The sequence below is a fragment of the Acipenser ruthenus genome, chromosome 16, assembly GCF_902713425.1.
Source record: "Acipenser ruthenus chromosome 16, fAciRut3.2 maternal haplotype, whole genome shotgun sequence".
Taxonomy (NCBI): Eukaryota; Metazoa; Chordata; class Actinopteri; order Acipenseriformes; family Acipenseridae; genus Acipenser; species Acipenser ruthenus.
Genome location: NC_081204.1, coordinates 4,656,538 through 4,679,822, shown reverse-complemented (window position 1 = coordinate 4,679,822; position 23,285 = coordinate 4,656,538). Strand labels below are relative to the sequence as shown.

General features: G+C 38.3%; 1 protein-coding gene across 2 annotated transcripts in view; it reads left to right on the top strand.

Moving 5' to 3' along the window:
- LOC117412355 (isoleucine--tRNA ligase, cytoplasmic-like) overlaps positions 1–23,285 on the top strand; it is a 44,065-nt gene that overhangs the window by 7,728 nt on the left and 13,052 nt on the right. For both annotated transcript variants that reach the window (XM_058988504.1, XM_058988503.1), the window contains exons 6-23: positions 11–128; positions 363–510; positions 1,605–1,692; positions 1,999–2,059; positions 2,155–2,250; positions 3,881–4,003; positions 4,678–4,769; positions 7,484–7,582; positions 13,555–13,681; positions 15,282–15,355; positions 15,676–15,870; positions 16,105–16,191; positions 16,746–16,829; positions 19,526–19,670; positions 20,104–20,224; positions 20,513–20,604; positions 21,043–21,120; positions 21,308–21,429. In XM_058988504.1, the coding sequence (XP_058844487.1) occupies positions 11–128; positions 363–510; positions 1,605–1,692; positions 1,999–2,059; positions 2,155–2,250; positions 3,881–4,003; positions 4,678–4,769; positions 7,484–7,582; positions 13,555–13,681; positions 15,282–15,355; positions 15,676–15,870; positions 16,105–16,191; positions 16,746–16,829; positions 19,526–19,670; positions 20,104–20,224; positions 20,513–20,604; positions 21,043–21,120; positions 21,308–21,429 (1,950 nt within the window). The remainder of the gene's footprint in view (positions 1–10; positions 129–362; positions 511–1,604; positions 1,693–1,998; positions 2,060–2,154; positions 2,251–3,880; positions 4,004–4,677; positions 4,770–7,483; positions 7,583–13,554; positions 13,682–15,281; positions 15,356–15,675; positions 15,871–16,104; positions 16,192–16,745; positions 16,830–19,525; positions 19,671–20,103; positions 20,225–20,512; positions 20,605–21,042; positions 21,121–21,307; positions 21,430–23,285) is intronic.

Below are 23,285 nucleotides of genomic sequence, written 5' to 3'. Positions count from 1 at the left end.
TTTAATTCAGGTGGGTGTTCAAGCAACTGTATGACAAAGGACTGGTGTACAGAGGAGTGAAGGTTATGCCATTTTCCACTGCATGCAACACTCCACTCTCAAACTTCGAGTCTCACCAGAATTACAAGGTATAACATCGGGAAAAGTACACAAGTCTGACCTGTGGGTATCCTTTTAGGGCACTCTCTCAGAGGAGCTGTGGCTTGGATGGGCAGGGTGACCGAAGGTGGTTTTTGTGTTTGAATGGGGTGGGGGTGGGGGTGGTAGACATGGTTAACTCTTATTTAGGAGACGCATCTGTGCAATCCAACCAAACCTTTTTGTAGAGCTCCTCATTATTGCAGTGTCTTAACTCCCTTTAGGATGTTCAAGATCCCTCTGTAACTGTGACCTTTCCTCTGGAAGAGGACGAAAGCGTTTCTCTGATTGCTTGGACAACCACACCCTGGACCCTGCCCAGTAACCTTGCTCTTTGTGTGAACCCAGAGCTCATGTATGTCAAAATCAAAGGTAAGCAGGCCTTTGAAGGAATAATCAATTTACATATATATATGTAAATATATATATATATATATATATATATATATATATATATATATATATATATATATTTTTTTTTTGTTAGTGACCTAGGACTTTTGAACAATTTTTTTTATTCATTTTCCAATTTTCTCCCAATTTCGACTGTCCAATTATTATTCAACCTGGCTTACCGCTGCAACCCCCGAACTAACTCGGGAGAGACAAAGACCACGCAGTTCTGAATTGCGTACAGACGGGCCTGCAGGTGCTCGGCCAGCCACGTGTCGCTGGTGTGTGGTGAGCCAAGGACTCCCCAGCCGACCTAACCCCAACCCCACCTGGGCAGTGCTTGACCAATTGTGCGCCGCCCCCCCTGGGAACTCCCGTCCACGGTTGGCAGTGGCATTGCCTGGATTCGAACCGGCGATCCCGAAGCTATGGGGCGCATCCTGCACTCCGAGTGGAGTGCCTTTACCGGATGCGCCACTCGGGAGCCCCCCCATGACTAGCTTTTGATTAATAAACTGAGTGGTTGCATAGTCTAATCAGTGTTGTACAGCAACACGGCATCGTCCTCAGCCCAGTTGTTTAAATAGGGCTTGGGTATTATGCATTTGAAAGTAGGAAGTGCACGCTGACTGTTACTAGTTGTATCATATGCATGTGATCATTTTATACTGTTCTGATAAGAATTTGCTTTTTTTTTTTTGCTGTTCCTTTAGTGACTGTATGTCTAACCAGTATTTAAGTATGTAAAATTCATTAAAGTTGTCTTCATTGTAGTTGGCGTGTTTACCTCATATGACTTTGAGATGACCATTCAAACATGGTGCTTATTGACTGTAGTTAATAATTCTGTAGATTGTTTATGAATATGTTATTTAACAGCATCAGCATTTTCTTTTAAATTTCTTGTTAGTAAATCCTCTGGATTAATTCCTTGTATCTAACTGAGCTCAGCACTGTAGGGTTAAGCTTACTAAATGTATTTTTCCTTAAATGGGAGTCAGCCCTTGCATGTTTGAGAACAAGAAGAGTACTTGCATGTAGTGAAGTGTAACCCATTGTTTGTATTGTTTCAGATCATGCTACAGGGAAAGTTTACATCATGATGGAGGCTCGGCTGTCAGCCCTCTTTAAATCGGATGCCGAATACACACTTCTTGATAAGTGAGTGCAAATTACCTTTTCTGTTTGCTATAGAAGTGGTCATCTTAAATATCATCTTAAGTATCCCTTTTCGCGATCTAGCCTGGTTTGTTCTAAATGTATGTATTTTGTAATGCATGTATTAGCCTTGTGTTATAGGAATCTTCCACCAGGTGGCAGTACAATGTTAAAACTGCTTAGAGGAGAACGTTTTGGTTTGGAACCCCCACATTTACAACGGTTGCATCAAAAATGTTTCTGGTATATTTCTTTTTTTTAAGATAATTAGACTGGACTCCCCACTGATTTATTTATTTATTTTCATAGATTCCCAGGCAAGACCCTTAAAGGCAAGAAATACAAACCTTTGTTTGACTACTTCATAACGGTAAGAGCTTCATTTAGGGATTCAAACGCTTAAATTATTTTTTCGCTAAATTATAAATGTATCCAGTAATCATTTATTTTTGTCTTGGATTTTAGAGCAAAGAAAGTGGTGCTTTCACTGTAGTGCTGGATAACTATGTGAGAGAGGAGGAAGGCACAGGTGTTGTTCATCAGGCCCCGTATTTTGGAGCTGTAAGTACACAGTTTCTAATCCATAAAAGGAGGAATAAAATATTACAAATGATCTCTTTCTATTTGAAGATGCATGCATGCTATGTATCTGTACACATTTTATCGATCACCTAAATCTCATTAATACATCGTAGACGCTGTTTATATTGCAAAACAGTGCTGAACAAGTACTAATGGATGAAAATAATCCTGCTGTGTGGGAGACCAGATTTCACATGTCTCTGGATGGTGCCTGTTCTACTCCTGCATCTCTTTGGGAGAAAGCTGTCCTCCCACACAACTCAATTATCTTTACCCTTCCTTAGTGCGATTTTGGCATGTCTTTAAAGGAAGAGAGAGAACATGTATAGAATTATTTTCACTGATTTCAGACATAAAACATTTTTTTCATTGCGGATGGAGTCATTCTGTAGTTAATCGATCCATAGAGGTTACACTGAACCAAGTGTGTCTGTCCTTTAGCTCATAGTGAAAGGCAAGGCTTGACCATTTCAATGGCTTTGGAGAGTTCCCGTCGTTTTCCTGTCTCTCCTAATATGACGAGAGGACAGCATGAATATATTATTAAAAATAAAGGTGGTAACAGTATTCAACTTTAAATATATAATTTCAAAATAATAAGACACTGCCTCCTTGTGGACACATTTTGATTTCTTTGGGAGCTTGTAATTCCCTGTACTGTGGCAGATAACCTTGACAGTAAGCATATTATGAAACACATTTAAGGAATCCACTTTCTCACAATTGAATTTGAGACATACTTATTTCTAAGTATTTGTGATTTACCAGTGCTGCTTCTCAGCTGAAGACACGCTGCAGACAAAGGTTATGAAAAACTCTTTGGCAGCTAGTGTTTCTAAAATATTGTCAAATGCATATGTTATCACTGCGCTGAAGTGTGTTCTCTTAGTTATGTAACTCGTTTAAAATAGGTTATGGTGCTTGTAAAAGAGTTAACAAAGATTTTAAATCACCATTGTAAAATTACCGTGACACGGAGCAGTCAAAATGTAACATTTCAAGTGAACTCTTTATCCTGTCACTCCTTGCAGTACTGCAATACACGACAATACCTTGCTCTGTGCAGGTAGTGGGATTAAAGCTACTTCAGGGGTTAAACCAGTGTCCGAGTAAAACTAAACATTCTGCTGAAAATGAACAAGGGGCTGCGAAAGATGTTATGCTGATGATTTTCTACCTGTTTGTTGTGTACAGTTTACAACTCTAAAGTAAGACCAGAGCTGTCTTTGTTATAATTACTGTCACAGGTTTCCTGCCTTACCACAATTTCCACATCAAACAACTACAATGTACAATGGGATGCATTTCTAATTCTTTACCTTGTGATGAGAGATGAAAGACGAGCATAATACAGGGAATACTTGTAAAATACATGGGTAATTACCAGTATTATTTGAAAGGGTGACAAAACTAAATGTGCGTGAAAGATAATTAAACAATTGGTGTCTGCAGTGAACAGATATGAAATTACAGCACTGCTGCTGAATGACAAAGAAAAATGTTTTATTGGTCAAAGGAAGCCCAGTTGCCATTGCTTCTTCCTGTTTGAAATTGCTTGATAGACACAGTGAGCACAGCTACCTGACTAATTGTTTCTTTGTGCCGACAGGATGACTACAGGGTCTGCATGGATTATAATATAATCCAGAAGGATTCTGTACCAATCTGCCCAGTGGATTCTTCGGGTTGCTTCACCGCAGAAGTGGCAGACTTTGTTGGACAGTATGTTAAGGTTGGTGACAACGTTATTGTTTAGTGGCACTAATCTTTCCTAAATTGAAAATAAACAAATTTAGATTAATTGAACATTTTAAAAACGTTTATCACATTTCGGATTATTAAAGCAACATGAGGTGCTGCATTTTATTTCAACTCCACTGCTGGCTGTGTAGGGTTATCTGCTGAATATAAAGTAAAACAAACGTTCAAGTTAATCTGTCTTTTTGAAGTTTTCGTACACTTAGCAGGGGAATTCTATTAACTTACAGCAGAGGAGCCTTTGCTTTTTCAGAAACTGCAAATCTCACTCCAGTCCCTTCTGATTAACTTTAAAGAAGAGCAGCTGATTAATAAAGTGTCTGAGGGGCTCGCCTCATCGGAACAGTGGGGGGAATTTGGGGGTGTCTATTCTATTGGCTTCAGCCTGAGGCAAGTGAAAGCGCCCAGGACTGAAACTAATTAAAACGCTGCCAGTGGGACCATCACCAACTCATAACAAGTAATGCTCTGTCTGTACTACAGCAGTGAAATGTGCTGAAATATTTAGCAAACTGGAAAAAAAAAGCTATTCTAAACAGAGTTTTTGGTGGTTAAGTTGTGTGTAGCTGTGAGGAAACCCCCAGATAACTTTGGTTCTGAAAATGTAAAGTTATAAACTACAACTTATTTTTCTTTCGATCCTTCTAGGATGCAGACAAAAACATTATTAAATTATTGAAAGAAAAAGGGCGATTGGTTAATGCCAGCACTTTCAAGCACAACTACCCATTCTGCTGGAGGTAAGAGGGCACATAGCCTTGTATAAGGTTTCTGACTATACATATACATCATCCTTTTGATCGTTAAGGTAATTGCTCGCTGATGAAAAGGTTGTCAATCATTTGGTGGTCAGTCTCTTTTTAATGGCGTTTTTGTCATTGACTGATGACACTAGGTCTATACATTTGTGGTCACATCCTTGGTTTTCTGTTATGAAAAATGAAAGTTTAACAAGGGCGTTCTACGTATAATTGTTCATTAAGGCTGTCCGAGTGTGGGGGGGGGGGAGAGTGACGGTGACTGACAGGACGGACACAAATACTTTCCTATGGGACTGCTTTTTAAAAATGGCCAGGGTGTCCTCGGCTCACCGCTCACTAGCGACCCCTGTAGACTGGCCGGGTGCCTGCGGGCTTGCCTGGAAACTGCCCAGAACTGCGTTGCCCTTCGACGCTGTAGCTCTGGGTTGGCTGCATGGCGAGCCTGCAGAGTGAAATGAAGCGGTCGGCTGACGGCACACGCTTCGGAGGACAGCGTGTGTTCGTCTTTGCCGCTCCCGAGTCAGTGCAGGGGTGGTAGCGGTGAGCTGAGCCTAAAATACAATTGGATATTTCAAATTGGGAGAAAAACGGGGTAAAATCAATTGTGGCAACGTGACTGACAAGTCGTTTGCTTCCATAGGGTGCAGTGTGCTTAACTGGAATTCCATGAATGGTGCTAAAGTTTACCAGCAGGCACACACATTACCTCTAGCAGTGACCAAGCATCCTGCTCTACACTGAGGGCTGCACAACTAAGCAGTCGTATTATTTGTTTTCTACCTGTCTCCCTGTGTAATCCCACATTGAGGTCTTCCCTATACCTCTGCAGTCTCCCCTGAGTTATTCTCTTGTTCTAAAGTCACTGACTTCTGTCCTCCTTTTAGTAATGATAAAAAAAAAAAAACCTTGGACCACAAATCCTTGGATCCCCAGTGGCCTGCTGACTGTGTTATGAGGCTCACTGTTGACATAACCAGTGTTCTTTATGTGTTGACATCCTTTGTTATTCCAGTGCTCCTCAAGTGCTCATTTTCAGATATTTCAGTTAAAAGGCTGGCTTTGTCCCCAAGACTCTGCTCTTTATCTACTTCATTTAAACGGCTGATATTTCTTCCTGTGGTAGACTTCCTTGTTGTGGAGATCCCCATGCGACCCATTAACTTCTGCTCTTCAAAAACAGAATAATGTTCTGCAGCAGTAAATCAGCAGGATAAAAGTGCATCTGACACAAAACGGCCATTCATCTAAGCCATCTATTACCATTTTGTGTCAATACAGCTTCTGCTCCCGCAGCACCTGCTCTGGTCTAAAGATTTAATTATAAAGGTCAGTTGCTGTCGCACAAATACAGAAAAAAAAAAAAAATGCTGATGATTGCATTTAGGAAACATATATCTGGATTAAAAATGAAAAATAGCTTTAAGCTTGCTTTATGTAAATGTTTTATATACAGTAGGTAAATCCACAAACTAGTTAAGATAAACAGTAGATCTCTGGACCTCCAAGTCACTGATATATTGGCGGTAACCAGGAGGTCCCCGGTTCAAATCCCCGGTTCAAATCCCACCTCAGCCACTGACTCACTGTGTGACCCTGAGCAAGTCACTTAACCTCCTTGTGCTCCGTCTTTCGGGTGAGACGTAGTTGTAAGTGACTCTGCAGCTGATGCATAGTTCACACACCCTAGTCTCTGTAAGTCGCCTTGGATAAAGGCGTCTGCTAAAAGCACACTTTTTTTTTTTTTTTTTTTTTTTTTAAATTTACAAAATAAACCATTGACGACTAGGTTTGGTTTCAGGGTTTGCTTTTTTTTTAAAAAAAAAAACACTGTCCACAAACACCAGAAGTTCTCAGTTATTTATTTATTTCTGTATTTATTTTTGCTGGGTCCCAGCAGATTAAGTGGCATCGTTAATTGTATACATTTTTAAAGTCTTCCCGCAAAAAGCATTCAAGGTCCAGCCTCACCGGTTGGTGGCAGTGCTGGCACTACTAAACAAGGGCTTTGAATTGGCAGCAATTTTCTGACTATCGATGCCCTGACATTTCTTTTTAATACCACTAGATGAAGAACTTGAAAGTAGTCCAGATCTCTGTTGGCAAGCAAGATGCCTCTCTCCTCTGCAACAAGTGTAACCTTTAATTCTCCTTGAAAAGTGACATCCCTTCAGACAGCCTGCGATTGCCCTGGGAGCATTTGAAAATTGCCTTTCGCTTATTGCGCCAGTGATGAATTGGGCTAGCACCTTGCTTGCAGTGGCAGAGTTTGTACACTTGACATGAAAAATCTTAAATTTTTTTCTGGGGGCTGCGGGAGTTGAAAGAAATTGATTAAAAAAAAAAAAAAGAGCCAATGATTTCCCCAAATCTTATAGAAAAACAATGAATACTACAGATCGCTTGTTAACTTGCAAAAGCATCTCTTTCAGAGTGTTGAGGATTAAGTCGATTCTTGTCCACATTCATACCTACACTGCAGTTTGTTCTGACTGCACTAGTTACTGCTGCAAGTAAAAATCAGTTAGTTGTGGCTATCTTTGTCATGCTGTCTTTTTTTGGTCCCTAATACAGTAACAATTGAAAGGTTGAAATTGAATCTGACAATATGCTCCAAACTTAATGTAATATTTACATGAAAAGCCACTGTCAATCTGTATGAATGTGTTGCTTTTTTTTTTCTCTCGGATTTGCAGATCAGACACCCCACTGATTTACAAAGCTGTGCCGAGCTGGTTTGTGCGAGTGGAACACATGGTGGACAAGCTGCTGGAGAACAACAGCAAGTGCTACTGGTAACGCATTCCTCTGTACACCGCTGTTCACTGTTTCACGGCTTGGAGTGTTTAACCACTTAGAAGCTGCTGCAAGGGGTCCCTAATGGTCATGTTACAAAGGGTTTTTGGTTGCCAAACCCTTTTTTATAATGAGTTGCTTCCTGGCGATATTAAAAATGCTTTTACTGCATACATGGTGGTGTCAGGTCTGATTTAGGCCACATGGGTCTTTGATCTCTGGTGACATTTTCACAGATATAATTCTAAGATTAACAGAGACACTCTTCTATTGGTCAGAACAGGCTGCATTTATGGTGCCGGGAAAAAAACATTGAACACTTGAACATGTCAGTACAACTGTGATTTTAACATATTTTACTTCAGACAAAAATAGGTGGTTTATATTTCAAGTATCTGTGGGTTAATTAATTATTATTGTAGACACCAAGGTAAAGTGTAATAAAGCACAGTGGAAACAGGTTTGCTAAACGGTTTTCCTCAAAACAGAAACAAATCAAACATTGCTGTGTCTCTATCTTCATTAGACTGCCCCTTTCTTCAATGCCTCTGGTATATACCTCCCTGTAAAGCCATTATAAATAACAGCTTTTTAGGATGGTGTGGGTGGACAGTAAGAGGGGGTGGATGGGATGCTGCCTATACTGCTTGAATATGTTATCAAGAATAATTGAAGACAACTTTTACCAAATCTAAGGATGGATAGCTTTTTGGTAGATAAATATGCATGCTTGTATGTCTCGTAGTTTTACTTGCAAGTTAGTCTGTTTGTATGTGGTGACACACTCAAGATTTGGTGGTAGTGGTGTGAGCCCTGACTGTAATCCATAACAGTTTTTTTTTAATGGCAGTGTTGACGGGGTATCGGTATGTGTGACTTCTAGGGTGGCTTCACGCTACAGTGAGTCATGGAATAAGGTTTTAAAAAAGAAAGGTTAGCACCAAGGAATTGTGCTTTGAGAATTACAGTAGTTTTGTTCTTTAGTGACACTTCAGTGACACTAGCGCTTGCTGCGACGTGTCATCAGCAGCAGTGTAGTTTCACACCAAAGGCCTGCACAAAAAAAAAAAAAATAAATAAATTTGCACCTGAACCTGACACGGTGTCTAAAGCACCATAATGATTGGTGCTGCAATATAATTTTGGTTTCATTTAAGACCAAAGCAACATTAAAACATGCTGTATAATAGCCTTTCTCTGGACTGGGCTGTTAAATTCTGCACTATATACATAAATGCAGCAGAAAGCCATCAGCAGCTGTTTGGACTGCTTGTTGTAGAATAGCCTTATAGTTTACTTACTGGGACAGCTGAGGTTTCTGTTGTGCACAGTGTAGAGTTTGCAGTGTGTTGTGTAACACATCTTTAAAAAAGGGGGTTATACTACATTCCCTTTTGTTAAAAAAAAAAAAAAAAAAAAAAAAAATGCACTGATGTAAGATATAAGGGGCTTTGATTCCACTGTCCATCAACTGAGCCACCCAACCCCAAGTCCCTGTAAGGTATAATAGAATCCCATGGAAGTCAAATTGCCCTGCACATCTAGCACGAGACAGCGCACTCCTTTTAAAAATCTAAATTTAGTCTGGAAAGAAAAATCATGAAATTGATATATTGGTTTCCTAAATAGAAATGCTATGCTCACAAATGGGAATTGATGGACTCATTGTTGGCCTGTTGGAGCATCGATGCATTAAAAAAATACTGTCAGTGGTCTCTTGGGGCAGCATTGTGTCCTAAAAAAGAGGTCTGAGGGGAAATAAGAAAAAATAAGAGCAGAATGCCTTGGAGGTAGCTTTAACCTTTTGCAGTCCAGCTTACTAAAGACGGCTGTGTGTTTTATTTTTAGTGTTTGAAATGACGAGAAATAGAGGCCGCCCCAAAAGGAGGGCATTCATTTTCTCCAAACTTTAATATGAAGGAAACTTACTTCAAGTAATTAACTGCCTGTGCAGCTGGTTTTTCTGAACTGCTCAATTCGCTGTCTTCAAATTGTCTTTAAAGCTGAGGTCACCTGTGTGGAGTATGAAGTACACTGTGTATTCTATGTGAGCTCCAAACAATTAAATTAAAGGCATTGTCGTTTTTGAACCTATGTATTTGAATAGAACATTAATTTCATGTTCAGTTCTTAAGCTGGTGTTACATGAACCAAAAAAATGATTAAAGAAGCATTCTATTGCAGTGTTCCATTCTGTAATAATTCATTTTCATGGTGCAGTGCTGATGGGCAGGGATAGAAAGAAGGCTCCCACTGCATAGCAGGTCCGTTCCAGGTTTTACTATGGTTGTAATTAATTACTAAGTATAGGTAACATGTTCAGGAGAGGCCAATTAAGTTGACAGTAAAACCTGGGATGGCTACAACAGCTTTGCAATGGGAGTCTTATTTCCATCTCTAGATGGGTATCGGCAGAGATGCCAATGACTGTAATCCAGAAGAAACGGTTTGATTTTGGCATTAACACACGACCCAACGTTAGCAGTGCCCTTCAATTCTACTGATCATTTAAACATGTCTTTGCCAGTTTCTGTGGTAATAATAGTTCTTATTATTTTGCACTCCTAAAAATTTGCAGTTCTAAATACACTGCAGAAAAAGGAAGCAAGTACACATTTAATGAGAAGCAGTGCTTCGTCGTGAGCAGTGTTTGTCTTCATTCATTATTGTGGGTGTTATTCGCTTTTCCTTCTGCAGAAGGTTCAAGTCTCATTTTTTTTCCTCTGCTTTGTAGGTGTGAAGCTGTCAACGCCAGCCAGCGCTAATGGTTTTTACAATGCTGCTTGTCTTTGATGTAGTGTTGCCACTGAACAAATGGATTCTATAATTTGAGTGCTGGGGGTATGATTGCTTCATTTGTTTTGCAGTTGAAGTTACCTTTATTATTCTGTCTCACATTTTGTGCAAATAGAGTTTTAAAGAAAACTTTTGTAGTTCAGTTTCCCACAAATTGCTTTCACATGGGGAGGTGCGGGAGGGAGACACAGATGCCACAAGTATATGCATTACAGTGTGATTGGGTCATTTAATCTCAAATTCAGGACACTGGAAAGCTGCATTTGCCTTTTAGATTTTATGTATTTATTGGAGCATTTCGTTTTCTGTATCAAAATCCGCTCTAGAGACCAGTTCATACGTTTTTTTTGTTTTGTTTGAGGCTGAGTGGTCATTTATAATTTAATGTGTTTAAAGTGTTATTCAGATCTTGAATGTACTCTTTACTGCTTAATGTTTTTGAAAAGGTAGTTTAGGTGAAAGGTTAAAGACTCCTAAATCACCCAAGTTGGCAGTTGGTGTGTGCGTTCGCGTGTGTGCGTGTGCTCTATTGCTTTGGGTGTCAAGCACAGAGAGCTTTTCCTGGTTCAGACTTCAGTGGTGTTGACAAATACAACAAGCCAGTCTAAGGAACATCAAATATGATGCAGTTGTAATTTATTAAAAGTTCTAATGAAATCGGGCGTTTTGGGTTAATGTGAATAAATACCTATGAGCCCTGTGTGAATGTAGGTCAGGACAGAGTAGGTTAATGCAATATTTTAGAACAATTAGATTTTTCTAATTAGGTATTTGGATCTATATTTAGGGAGATGTGTCAGAAGAATAAAACTTCATAATGAAGCTTTAAAAAAAAGCTCCATATATAGATGTAAAGTTGAGAGCTATGGATTTTCAGGAAGATGTATATGATTTTTTTTTTTTCTTCTACTTAACAGCTAGCCTATGTTGCAAGGTATTTCCACACTATGCCCTTTCATTAACTTTTAATCATACCATTTTAGGAGAGCGTGCAAAATCATACATCCGATTTTTTAGTTTTCTGTCAGTTTGATTGGAAAGCAATGCATTTTTATACAAGAATGAAATATTGTGAGGACACATTATTTCAACACATTTGTTGTAATTCTGCATTAATTAGGTTAGCACAGAAATATCTAATTGGTTATCAAATAAATTAGCTCATCAGCTGTGAGAAATCTAAGTCAACCCTTGGCCTAAAGAGGCCTTATTGCTATGTAGATCATTTTTAACTCTGTAGTTTAATATAGTTAGCTTTATAGTTGTAGAAGCTAGATAAGTAAGAGCGATTCATTATTGATTTTGCATGTTATTCTGTAGTTTTTATAGCTGTTACCAAAATTGGAGTCGGGGTCAAAACTCATTGTTGCTTAAAGGATTCTGTTTCTTTCAGTGATGCTGTGTGTGTGTGGTATCAAGGATACATTATGCACAGTTTCTGAGATCAGGTGAATTGTGCACTGTTAAACTGTTAAATCTCCCATCAGTTTTTTTTGTACATGCCATTGTAAATGCTGTCTGTAGCTCATGTTGCTGACCCTGTAACATGGTATTAAAAACCACAGTGCAATCTTAAATACATCAGTGTGAACATAATGTATAGGAGGCTGTGTGGTCCATTGGTTAAAGAAAAGGGCTTGTAACCAGGAGGTCCTGGTTCAAATCCCACCTCAGCCACTGACTCATTGTGTGACCCTGAGCAAGTCACTTAACCTCCTTGTGCTCCGTCTTTCAGGTGAGATGTAATTGTAAGTGACTCTGCAGCTGATGCATAGTTCACACACCCGAGTCTCTGTAAGTCGCCTTGGATAAAGGCGTCTGCTAAATAAACAAATAATAATGTAGTGTACTTACACACTGGACACCATCTGCAGTGACATTGGTTTGATTTGTATTTGAGTTTTGCATGGGTTACAAGGTATTGGGATTTAGCAGAATGTATGCTATGTGGTTTAATATGTTGCAGAATAAGTAAACAATTTTTTTAAAATCGGCAAGTACATTGCGCTAGACTAGTGAGTGGCAGCATTCATTTATTTGTGTGCAGTAACTACTAGCACTACAAATCTCTCCCATTTCAAATGAAAAACTACATTAAGGACATTAACCTTTTGCCAGCACTGTGCTTATAGATTTATCCACTGCCTACTTCATCATTTTTTTTCTTATTTTTTATTTATTTATTTTTACAGTATTGCACTATTGAAATAGTGGCATGAAAGCAATGGTGTGTTCTACACCGATTCACACATGAGACTAATATGTTCACATAAGGGAGTTGTTTGTAGGAGGCAGTGTGGTCCAGTGGTTAAAGTCCAGGGCTTGTCACCAGAAGGTCACCGGTTCAAATCCCACCTCAGCCACTGCCTCACTGTGTGACCCTGAGCAAGTCACTTGACCTCCTTGTACTCCATCTTGTGGATGAGATGTTAAATCAATGTCCTATTGTAAGTTACTCTGCATATAATGCACAGTTTGCAGCCTACCTCTGTAAAGCACTTTGTGTTGGTGCTCCACTATGAAATGGCATGTACTATAAAAATAAATATATTATTATTATTATTATTATTATTATTATTATTGTTTGGGAGTTCAGAGTTGATCAGCATGGATGTTTCCATTTTAACTATGGTTATTTGTAATTTGAACAGTAAACAATTTTTTTCCCCACTTTTTAAAACTGTTTTAATTCTTAATTACTTTTGGGTAATATAAATCCGCATTCAGTGCACTTGTCGGTTGTCTTGCATAATAAAAAAGAATATCCATTAAAGAGATCTAGGAAGCAAGCAGGCTACGGATAGTCCAGGGTACTATATGTTTTTAATTGCCTGAGTCGTGTCTGAAATAAAGGCTGTTGCTGTGGTTGTGTTTTTTTTTTTTTTTTTTTTTTTTTTTTTTAAAAGGTTATTTAGATTCCTCCTCTCGGCTGCCTCTTTCATGTTTAAACATGATCAGAGTCTCAAGTGCAAGGAGGTAGCTCTGCTGATTTCTAACACAAGTTTACTGTATACAAAAATATTTCATCTTTCCTCTGCAACCGTCATTCCTGTCAGATATGTTTGTATTGTGATCCTCCGCCCTTAACAATTATGTCATTTTTACAGCTAAATTTACATGGCTTCAGTAGCCCTTAACCACTCCATAAAATAACTTGTCTCTTAACTCATTTCAGGGTTCCTGAGTTTGTGAGAGAGAAGCGTTTTGGGAACTGGCTGAAAGATGCCCGTGATTGGGCGATTTCAAGGAACAGGTACTGGGGCACTCCCATTCCACTCTGGGTCAGTGAGGACTTTGAAGAGGTTAGTTAACAGCAACACTGTCAAAAATGCTCACACATTCTCCACAGTGACCTGGTTCCTCCGATTTCCTTTTTAGAAACACAATTTACAGTTGCGAACCCGTTGAAGCTGTCTGAAGCCATGTTGTAGTGGTTCTTCTTGCAATTACTTAAATATTGCATGTTTTATTTAAATGTTAAGGTGCTTTGACCAGGAGCGTTCTATTCTATTCTATTCTAGTTGCCCGCCATAGACAGTAGGCTAGATCAACCTTTATATTAAGTGCCAGCACCATCTAGTGCCCGGCAGTATGTTGTCAGCAAAAAACAAATGTAAACTTGATCTAGAGCGGCAGATCACTAGGTGGCGTTGGCTCTTACTTCTAGCCTTTGTTACATATATCTATGACATGTAACTAGAACCAAGAGCAGCCTCTGAAGGATTGCAAACAGACAATACAAAATAAAGAAAGAAACAGAGATTTTAAGCTAACTGTACTTACACTCCTCATGTAACATCTTTACAATAAACCAGCAGAAATTCTGCATTTGCATTTGCCAAATACATGATTTGACTTCTTTTTTGTTAACCCCCCCCCTGTTTTTTAAATTATAAGGTTATTTTAACAAACAATTTGTTCAGACTGAAGTTTTCAACAGTAAAATGAAAGCTTCTGTTACTTCCCAAGGGACTATTCTGTTTTAAGCCTCCTTTCACACGTACTATTTTTAAATAAACTTCTGATGTTTCTTGTGCAGTTTTAGCTAAATGTTTGCGACCTAATGCTTTCCAAATGATGCATTAGGTTGGCAGGCTGATTTGTACGTGAAAGGCACCCTATCGTTTACAGGTTGGTGTAGCCAAGAGTAAGGATTTGAACTACTAGTTCACATTGGCTGTATTTAGATTTGCTGTTAGTTTAGATACAGTTTTTTTAAAAAAAATGTATTGCCCATAAAAGCAGGACAGTGACCTGCTTCCTTAAAATAGTATAATGGCTCTCTTTTTAAAATCTGGTCTCCAGAGTTCTTTTCATTCTCTTAGCTTTTTCCCTCTCTGGATGTTTATATGGGTCAGTTACCCGAGTCTTTAAATAAATGAAGTCCTTGGGAGTTGCTTTAAATGTGAGAAATACGATTTATAAACGCACAAGAATTGCTTACGTTTATATGTTAAATAGATTTAATTGTACAGTTACAGTTTAAATGTGTTGCTGGAAATCCAACCAGAAGATCTAAACTACTCTGAGGGAACAATACATAACAAAACCAGTACTCTGTTTCAAGATACATGTCTGCAATTGCCCTCTTGCTCACCGTCTTGATTTGTTCTATCAAAGATTTATAGGGTTCTTTAAAACAATTCAGTTGCTTTTGCTGTAAAGTTAGGATATTTAGTTCAATTCTACCATGGGTCACATTGAGGAATCTGTGAATAAGACCAATTTGTTGTATCTTACGTTACCTGATTCTATATTCATGATATTTTGGAGTATGAATGAAAGAGTATGAATGCATGTGCTGTTAATTGTAATGCAAACGTTTTGGGGAGGTTTCATTTGATTTTTTTTTTTTAAACATTTGAGACCATTAATTTTTAGCAAGCAATGTTATCTTACCAGGTGGTGTGTGTTGGGTCAGTAGCTGAGTTAGAGGAGCTGACTGGAGTGAAGGTAACGGATCTTCACCGGGAAAGGTGAGCCATTGATTCTTGCAGGTTTGATTATTCTGCTTTAATCGTTCGATGCAGAGTATAACTTTTCGGACCCATTTTTATTGGGTAGCTCCCAGACAAATGCCTTTTTTAAATTGGACAGTTTAATGCAGTCCTTAGACAATCAGCCATTTATGATATTTGTTACATTTTATTTTTAACCATGGCAGCAAAAGTGTTGATTTAAGATAAGTTTAAGCTGAATTTCTGTTTCCATGCAGGGAAAGAATGATACAGGCCCAAAATATTAGAGAGGTTCTACTTTTTCCTAATCCTCTAACCCTCTTTTTCCTTTGCTCCAGCATTGATCACTTGACGATCCCGTCTCGCTGTGGGAAAGGGGTCCTGCGCCGGCTTCAGGAAGTTTTTGACTGCTGGTTTGAAAGTGGAAGCATGCCGTACGCACAGGTGCACTATCCGTTTGAACACCGGAGAGAATTCGAAGATGCCTTCCCAGCTGACTTCATTGCAGAGGGCATCGATCAGACTAGAGGATGGTAAAAAAACAAAATGTAGAAATACAATTAATTCTTATGATTTGTATAAAATTCTTAAATTAAACTGGAAGCTTAGAAAACTGGGTAACTATGGCTTTACCTACAATAGATACTATCTATCTCTATCTATCTATCTATCTATCTATCTATCACACACATATATATATATAAATATTAATATTTTGTAGAGGACAAGACACTAATATGTTCGTTTCTGTTATGTTTTAATTTAAGGTTTTACACCCTCCTAGTGTTGTCAACAGCACTCTTTGGTAAACCTCCATTCAAGAATGTGATTGTAAACGGACTGGTTCTAGCAAGGTAGGTGCAGTTTTTATTTTGGGTTTCTTAATTTTCCATTTCTCCCACAGAAAAAAAAAAAACACATAGTGGGAGATTAGATGAAATCCACCCACAGTAACACTAAAATAAATATTAATGTAAATTAGATGAAGCCTTTTTGTCTTTATTTTATCCTCCCTTTCTCTTTTTTTCATTTTTTTTTTAGAATGTTTCTTGGGCTTAGCAGAAACAAATTGCATAAGTGGAACATGAAAATCTTTTAAAAGTAAATATATCTCCTGAAACGGTTTCTTTGAATTGTTAGGTAATATTTTAGGAAACAAGGGCAGTGAACAGCAGTTTGGATTACTACCAAATCACACAACTACAGAAACCAAAAGACAGATATTTGCAAAAATCCAGCAATTTAAAGTGAACATTCCAGTTTGATTATGAATCAGACATTTTGTTTGTGTTTTAATGTTGTTCTATAGAACTGTGTAAAAACTTCAGTAGAAGAAATTACAATGTGAACAGTACCAGATACATTTCACGTTGTGTTTGGGTGTAATGGCTCTTTTTCATCCCTACAGCGATGGACAGAAGATGAGTAAACGCAAGAAAAATTACCCAGATCCTGTGCAAATTGTAAACTCTTATGGTGCCGATGCATTACGGTAAGCACTGCTGTTGACGTGGAAGATTTGCAAATTTGAATGATAAATGCAATGTAGTTTGACCTTTTAATAGCAACTGTAATTTAAACTGTAAAATAAACGTCTTTTAATAAAATAAAAATGCAGTCCAAAGGACGTGCTACATGTAGAATTGCACAAAGTGAAGCTTTTATGTTGAAAAGCATGGCTGATCCATACAGACAGTAGCTCAGGTTCACGTCCTGGCTGTGCAAAGTCTTCTATCTTCGCTGGGGATTCCAGAGAGAGCGTTGTGTTGTTTCTGGTGCTCCTCCGGGTTAGGGAGGCAAAACGGCTGGTCCTCCTCAAATCGCTACAGCAGACCCTACTGTCCAGCAGCCTGTGAGCTCAAGCAGACACCTGCAGGGCTGGCCTTTGACCTCGAGAGGCAGTAGCTTTCGAGTTCTTGTGTGTAAAGAAGCAATTGTCTTGGTCGTGGCGCCGGAGGATGCCTACTGCTATATCCAGTATGGTGTATTCTGGAAATGTGGTACAGGATTTTGTAGATTTCTACAAGTGTGCTGGCCTTAAGGACAGCATGTAATATAAAGGAGGTGTGGCTTGTAAAGTAAGCCATCATTGGGGTACTGTTTATCACCTATGGTAAACACTGTACAGTGTTTACAGTGTTTATCACCTATGGTAAACACTGTAAAACTATACCGGGCTGCTTTTCCGATACTCTTCATGCTACATACTCACTCACGCCTCTCAACGTGGTAGAATTTGAATGATCTTACAGTGGTATTATCTTAATACCAATGCTACTGAACTGTCCTGATGGTGTCCCCTTTATCGTTTTATTTTTTAATTTTTTTAATCCAGGATGGTGATGTTCGATCTGTCAATGATTAAGAGGGGGTGTGGTGGAGGGTGGGTGGGGGTAACGTCTGCATCTGCAATATGGTAATTGTCTTCAGTAAACAGCAGTAGATTTCATTGGTCTTTATATCTGGCCTTCAGATGTAATGGTATCTGCAAAAAGCAATCACATGAAAGGATATTGGGGGAGTTTGGCAATTCATTTTAATGGCATAAGGTGCCACTAAGATAAATTGGCTGAACAAAAGGGAAAATTGCATTATTGGGCGTCCTGATAAAGCAATGTTGTTATAACGGGGAATGTTAATATAGCCGTGTATTTGATCCCCTAATCTGCATGAAAGCCATGAGGAGGTGATACTTTATACTGAGCAGGCGGATATAATTCGAATCGGTGGTCTTGTTTAATTGCATCTCCTACTGCTTTGCATTGTTGTTTCATGGTTTCTATTGATTTGATTAGTAATAAGCTGCTGCTAATTAAGAACATCATTATTACAAAGCTGTCACAGCTTTCCTGTTTACAGCAGTGACTGTTTTCTGTGTCTTTGTGCAGAATAAGGGACAAAATTGCTTTCACTCTGTAATTTGAAGCACCCTTAATTGTCATTGCCAGGTGACACTAAAAGTAAAAAAAGAAAATGTATTGAAATTTTTATATCAGTTCCATTGTTTGTTTTCTTATGTTTGTTTGTGGAAGTGTTCCTAAATGACGGATGTTGTACATTATTGACTTACATTAGTGCGTTCAAAATTGATTTTTAAACGTTAAATGCAATGCAGTTTATGTCGTTCATGTTCAGTATACTTTTACAGTCAGTTCATATCCCAACATACAGTTTTCAATTTTATAGAGGAATATGTAAAACCCAAAGTAGTTTGGGACTTGGAGGCAGTATAAGCAAGGCTTACATTAGCATTACCATTGCCACTTTCATGCAATATTGACAACGGCTCCTAATATTTAAAGTCCAGACGGAACGGTTCAAGTCATTTCTATACGGCAGTCCTGATCCGCAAGCAGAGAATTGATTACACAATTATTATGTTGTTTTTTTTTTCTGGGAGATGAACTTCACTTTTACATTTAGCAGGGCTTTTGTTTGAGGTTAATGATGACACGCTGTTTCAATTACACTATAAAGGTAATGGCAGGCATACGTTAATCTGTGACTTGTAAAACAGTGAACATGATTATTCTTCGAATGAGCCTCACAGGCGTGCAATAACTGAAATGCTTGCCAGTCTGCTTGAGCCTATAGTTTAGTTGGTAGAATATGTCCTACACCGTGACCTTGTGTTTTGAATTCTTTATTGTTTGGTTAAGTCATGTTTAACATAGCAAACTTGTTGGAGAAAGGTCGGTGAAAGTATATTGTGTTGATTTCTTATAGTTTATGGAAACCTTAACAATTAAAGTTCATCGATGCATGTAGTGTGACAGTTAAGGACAGACCCTTAAGTGCCAAAGTTTTTAAAAAATATATATATGTTTATCCAGACTATATTCCTACTTTCCTGTTTTTCCAGAGGCTAATGATTATTTCAATAATTCATGTACCTCTGATATGCTATGCCAATATGACATGATATGACATGCCAAAGTGAACTAACATTTGATATAATGATATGCTTTTAGATTTGTACAACAACAGTTGTACAATTTCAGACATCTGGTGAATTGGCAACTGTGTCTAATTTAGTCATTGAATCTCACACAAAGATGGTGCATTGTTTTCTCCTCCACACTCTGTCCCTATCCTGACATGTATCTGTTAGTTTGGCTTGAACCTTTGAATACCATATGGAACAGTTCATTGTCCTTTTTAAGTTTTTTCCTTTGGATTTTGTTGCAGGCTGTACCTGATAAATTCCCCAGTGGTGCGAGCTGAAAACCTGCGGTTTAAAGAGGACGGTGTGAGAGATGTGCTGAAAGATGTCTTCCTGCCCTGGTACAATGCATACCGTTTCGTCATTCAGAACGTCCAGAGGCTCCACAAGGTACCACTAGACTCAATCCAACATTGACTGCATTACGTTTGCCCTGAATATTTCAGCCCTTATCTGCAGGCACACAAGTTAGCATTGTGGTTTCCACATTTTTGTCTTAAGTTTAAGCTTCTAGTCTGGTATTAAAGTGCCTGTGTGCTATTGGTGAGGCTGGCTATAATTCAGCTCTGTGGTTACCGGAGGCTGCTATGTTTGTGCAGTGCTGCAGTGATAAAAGGGGGGAAAAATGTACTTGCTGTGATTTTTTTCGCATGGAGTGTGTTATCTTGTTATCGGTCTTCAGAGCCCGGGTGCAATAAAGAGTAGTTTCAGAGTCACTTTTTTACAGTATACATATTAGATTTGTCAGCTGGTGCTCGACAGTTTTGTTACAGCAGTGTACCAAAGTGTCTAATGGTGAACCACTTATTTGTGAGTTTTTTAGGAAGAGGGAGTCCAGTTCCTCTACAATGAAAGCACGGCTAAGAAAAGCGACAATATCATGGATAAATGGATTCTGTCATTCACACAGTCGCTCATCCAGTTCTTCAAGGCTGAAATGGATGGTAGGTGTCAGTCCTGAGCTGGTCTGGGATTTCAAATTTCAGGGAAGTTTTATACAGCTGACCTGCTTCGTAACTTCTGAAAAAGCAAGCTTAAACAGAATAAAAGCAATTACTTCCTTTTGTATTTCAATTGGCCTATTAGTTTTATTTTCAAACAATCATGTGAGTCGTTGATGAAATTATGACACTATATATATAAATTAAAAGCAGTATAACCCCCTGTTAAGCAGTTGAAATATTTTGTAATATTTGAGTTGACGTAACAATATTTTTTTTCCCCTGTTCCAGCTTACAGATTGTACACTGTTGTACCAAGGCTAGTGAAATTTGTTGACATGTTAACCAATTGGTATGTGAGAACAAATCGCAGAAGGTTAAAGGTAGGTAATTTCAAAGCATTTATTTAACTATTTAAACCCAGTTGAAATTGATCCACCGGCATGTTTTTCTTGGAGGCTGTAACATAACTACACATTGTGCTGAGACCCACCAAAATATATGTTTTGCTGTCTACAGCATTTTCAGGTTGTTATTTGCTTGTCCTTTTAGAAAAATCAATACTAGTCTGTATTTACAGTCAAGCCTGTATTACAAACAGGCCACACAAAGCGGCATACCTTTTTTTTTGGAATACTTCTCATTGACAAACAAACAACCTTTGTGTTTAAAAATGTATTTTTTTTGGTATGTATTTAAACGAGCCGCTCCTGCAACTTACACATAATAGATATGTACGTTTTTAATAATTAGGGATTGTGGGTGGGAGTAGTGTGGAATTGACAAAGCCTAACATTGAAATGCTTTCTGCTGTTTTACAGGGTGAGAGTGGCACAGAAGACTGTGTTTGGGCTCTAGAAACACTGTTTAGTGTTCTGTTCTTCATGTGCAGACTAATGGTATGTAACCACATCATAATTAAAGTGGGACATTGTTTGAAATGCTGTGAAGGACCAATTGTCAATCCTCTTCTCATTTTTCCAATGTTTCAGTAGACACAGAAATATAAATGTGGTCAGAGACTCTCTTGATTGTGCTCAAATAATGGAAGAGGTACAGCAGCTTATTAGATGTGTGTTTCTGCAGGCTCCCTGCACTCCATTTATTACTGAGATGATGTATCAGAACATGAAACACTTGATCGATCCTGCTTCGCTGGAAGAGAAGGACACCAGCAGCATTCACTACCTCATGCTTCCTCAAGTCAGGTAAGCCTCAAGGTGTACTTTCATCTAAATATCACCACCATGTCAATCAGGCTTACTCCTGGCTCATTACTGAAGGCACTGGGTCATAAACTTTTATACCCGATTCTGCTGACTTTTAAACAAAGTCAAATACTTCATTCATTATGTAGAAAACGCTTGGAACAGCGGTTTAATAAATACAATTCAAAGGGGTGATCGGGTCTCCTTTATGCAAATCTTCCTCTTAAAGCCCAAAGTGATTCATGCAGTCAGGCTGATGGGAGAAGTGTTTGAACATTTGTGTGGGAAAGGTGTTGACTTTTTAACCCCTTAGCCATGGTGATGCATCTTTTAAAACTCATTTAAGATCTACAGTGCACTTAGTCATCTAGGAGTGTGCAATCACATGCTCTTGAAATTGCCATTTGTCTGGGAGGTTTTGATGCGTGGTATCTTGTTCTTTATTGATGGATTCTTTTATTTAATGTCAATAATTTATTGGTTCTCCTAATCGTATTGGAGGTGGCAGTGAATAAAAAAGAGAGCCATAATGGGATTACTAGAGTCACGGTTATGGCTCACACAAACTGAACTGTCAACAACCCGATTTTTCAGGATCTACGGCACTCAGGTCATGTTGCCAGGTAGAAACACAAAACCACTGTTCTAATTAAAAGTTTTAATTAGTTACTCTCAATACCCTTGGTCATTTTTAATGTTAAAAGCTTTCAGACTCTTGACTCCTCTGGACCCAGACCTACATATGTGGCGGCCCTGGGCCAGCCCAGTAGTGTGAACGGGGTCTTTGAGACTGGATAAATAGGACAGTCGGACAAAAAGCGAAAATGCTACACGACAGGTTTGAAATTTGCGCGTTGTTGAATTTGCCAAAATGGTTTATAATTTAAAAAAAAAAAATAGTAAATGATCTGTATTTATTTATTCCATATTTATTCTGCACATTTTGCTTTTGCTCAGCAGGGATCAGTTGACCTTGTTTCAAGTAAATGGAACAGCAAGTACAGTACTGTTTCTTCACAGAATCATCAGTTATGGAATTTGCATCTAGTCCTGTAGTATTGTTCTAGAATGCATGTTGACATTTAGTTGCACCAGTAAGATTTTAAAACCTATAGTGTGTATCGCTGTAAAAAGAGAAACTAAATAAATAACTGGAAAACTGAATTTAGATCAAGGTGTTGACTTGCTAACCATATTCTGCCAGCATCATAAATGTATTTTGTCTTTATCTTGCTGGTTTTAGGTATTAAAGATTGTGTGAAAACATTTAGGATTAGAAATGCCTTTTATAGACGGAATTTTTTTAAAACTTAAGAGTGGAACAATGTGCTGGAGGTGAAGCAGCCTGAAAGTGTGATCAAAAGATTGTCGGGTTACATATTCAGCTCTGTAGAATTCCTGGTGCACTGTAGGCTTTCTGACATCTCGGCTATTGAGCAGAAATATGCCTTTTGTAACATAGTCTGGAGATATCCATACATATTGTAGCATCTCAGCAAATTACAGGCGCATAAGAATACTTTTTTTTTTATATTGCTATTTTTTTTTTTTTTTTTTTTACTAAGAAATATTATTCAGAGCATCAAGCTTACATCTTTTTAGGCAGACAGTATACTCTAGTTACATTTGTTTGACGCATGTATGAACTAAGGGAGATGGTGTGTCATACATTTCATATTATACTTGGTATAGATTTACAGTAGGTAATTATACTGGGAGATGGTTATTATGCTATTATGACACCCTCCCTGTAAATATTAAACAAAAAAGGAGAAGAGTAAAATGTCTTCATATACAAAGAAATGATCTAGGAGGGAATGCCTGTTGTGCCTGGTATTCTACATGCAAATGACATG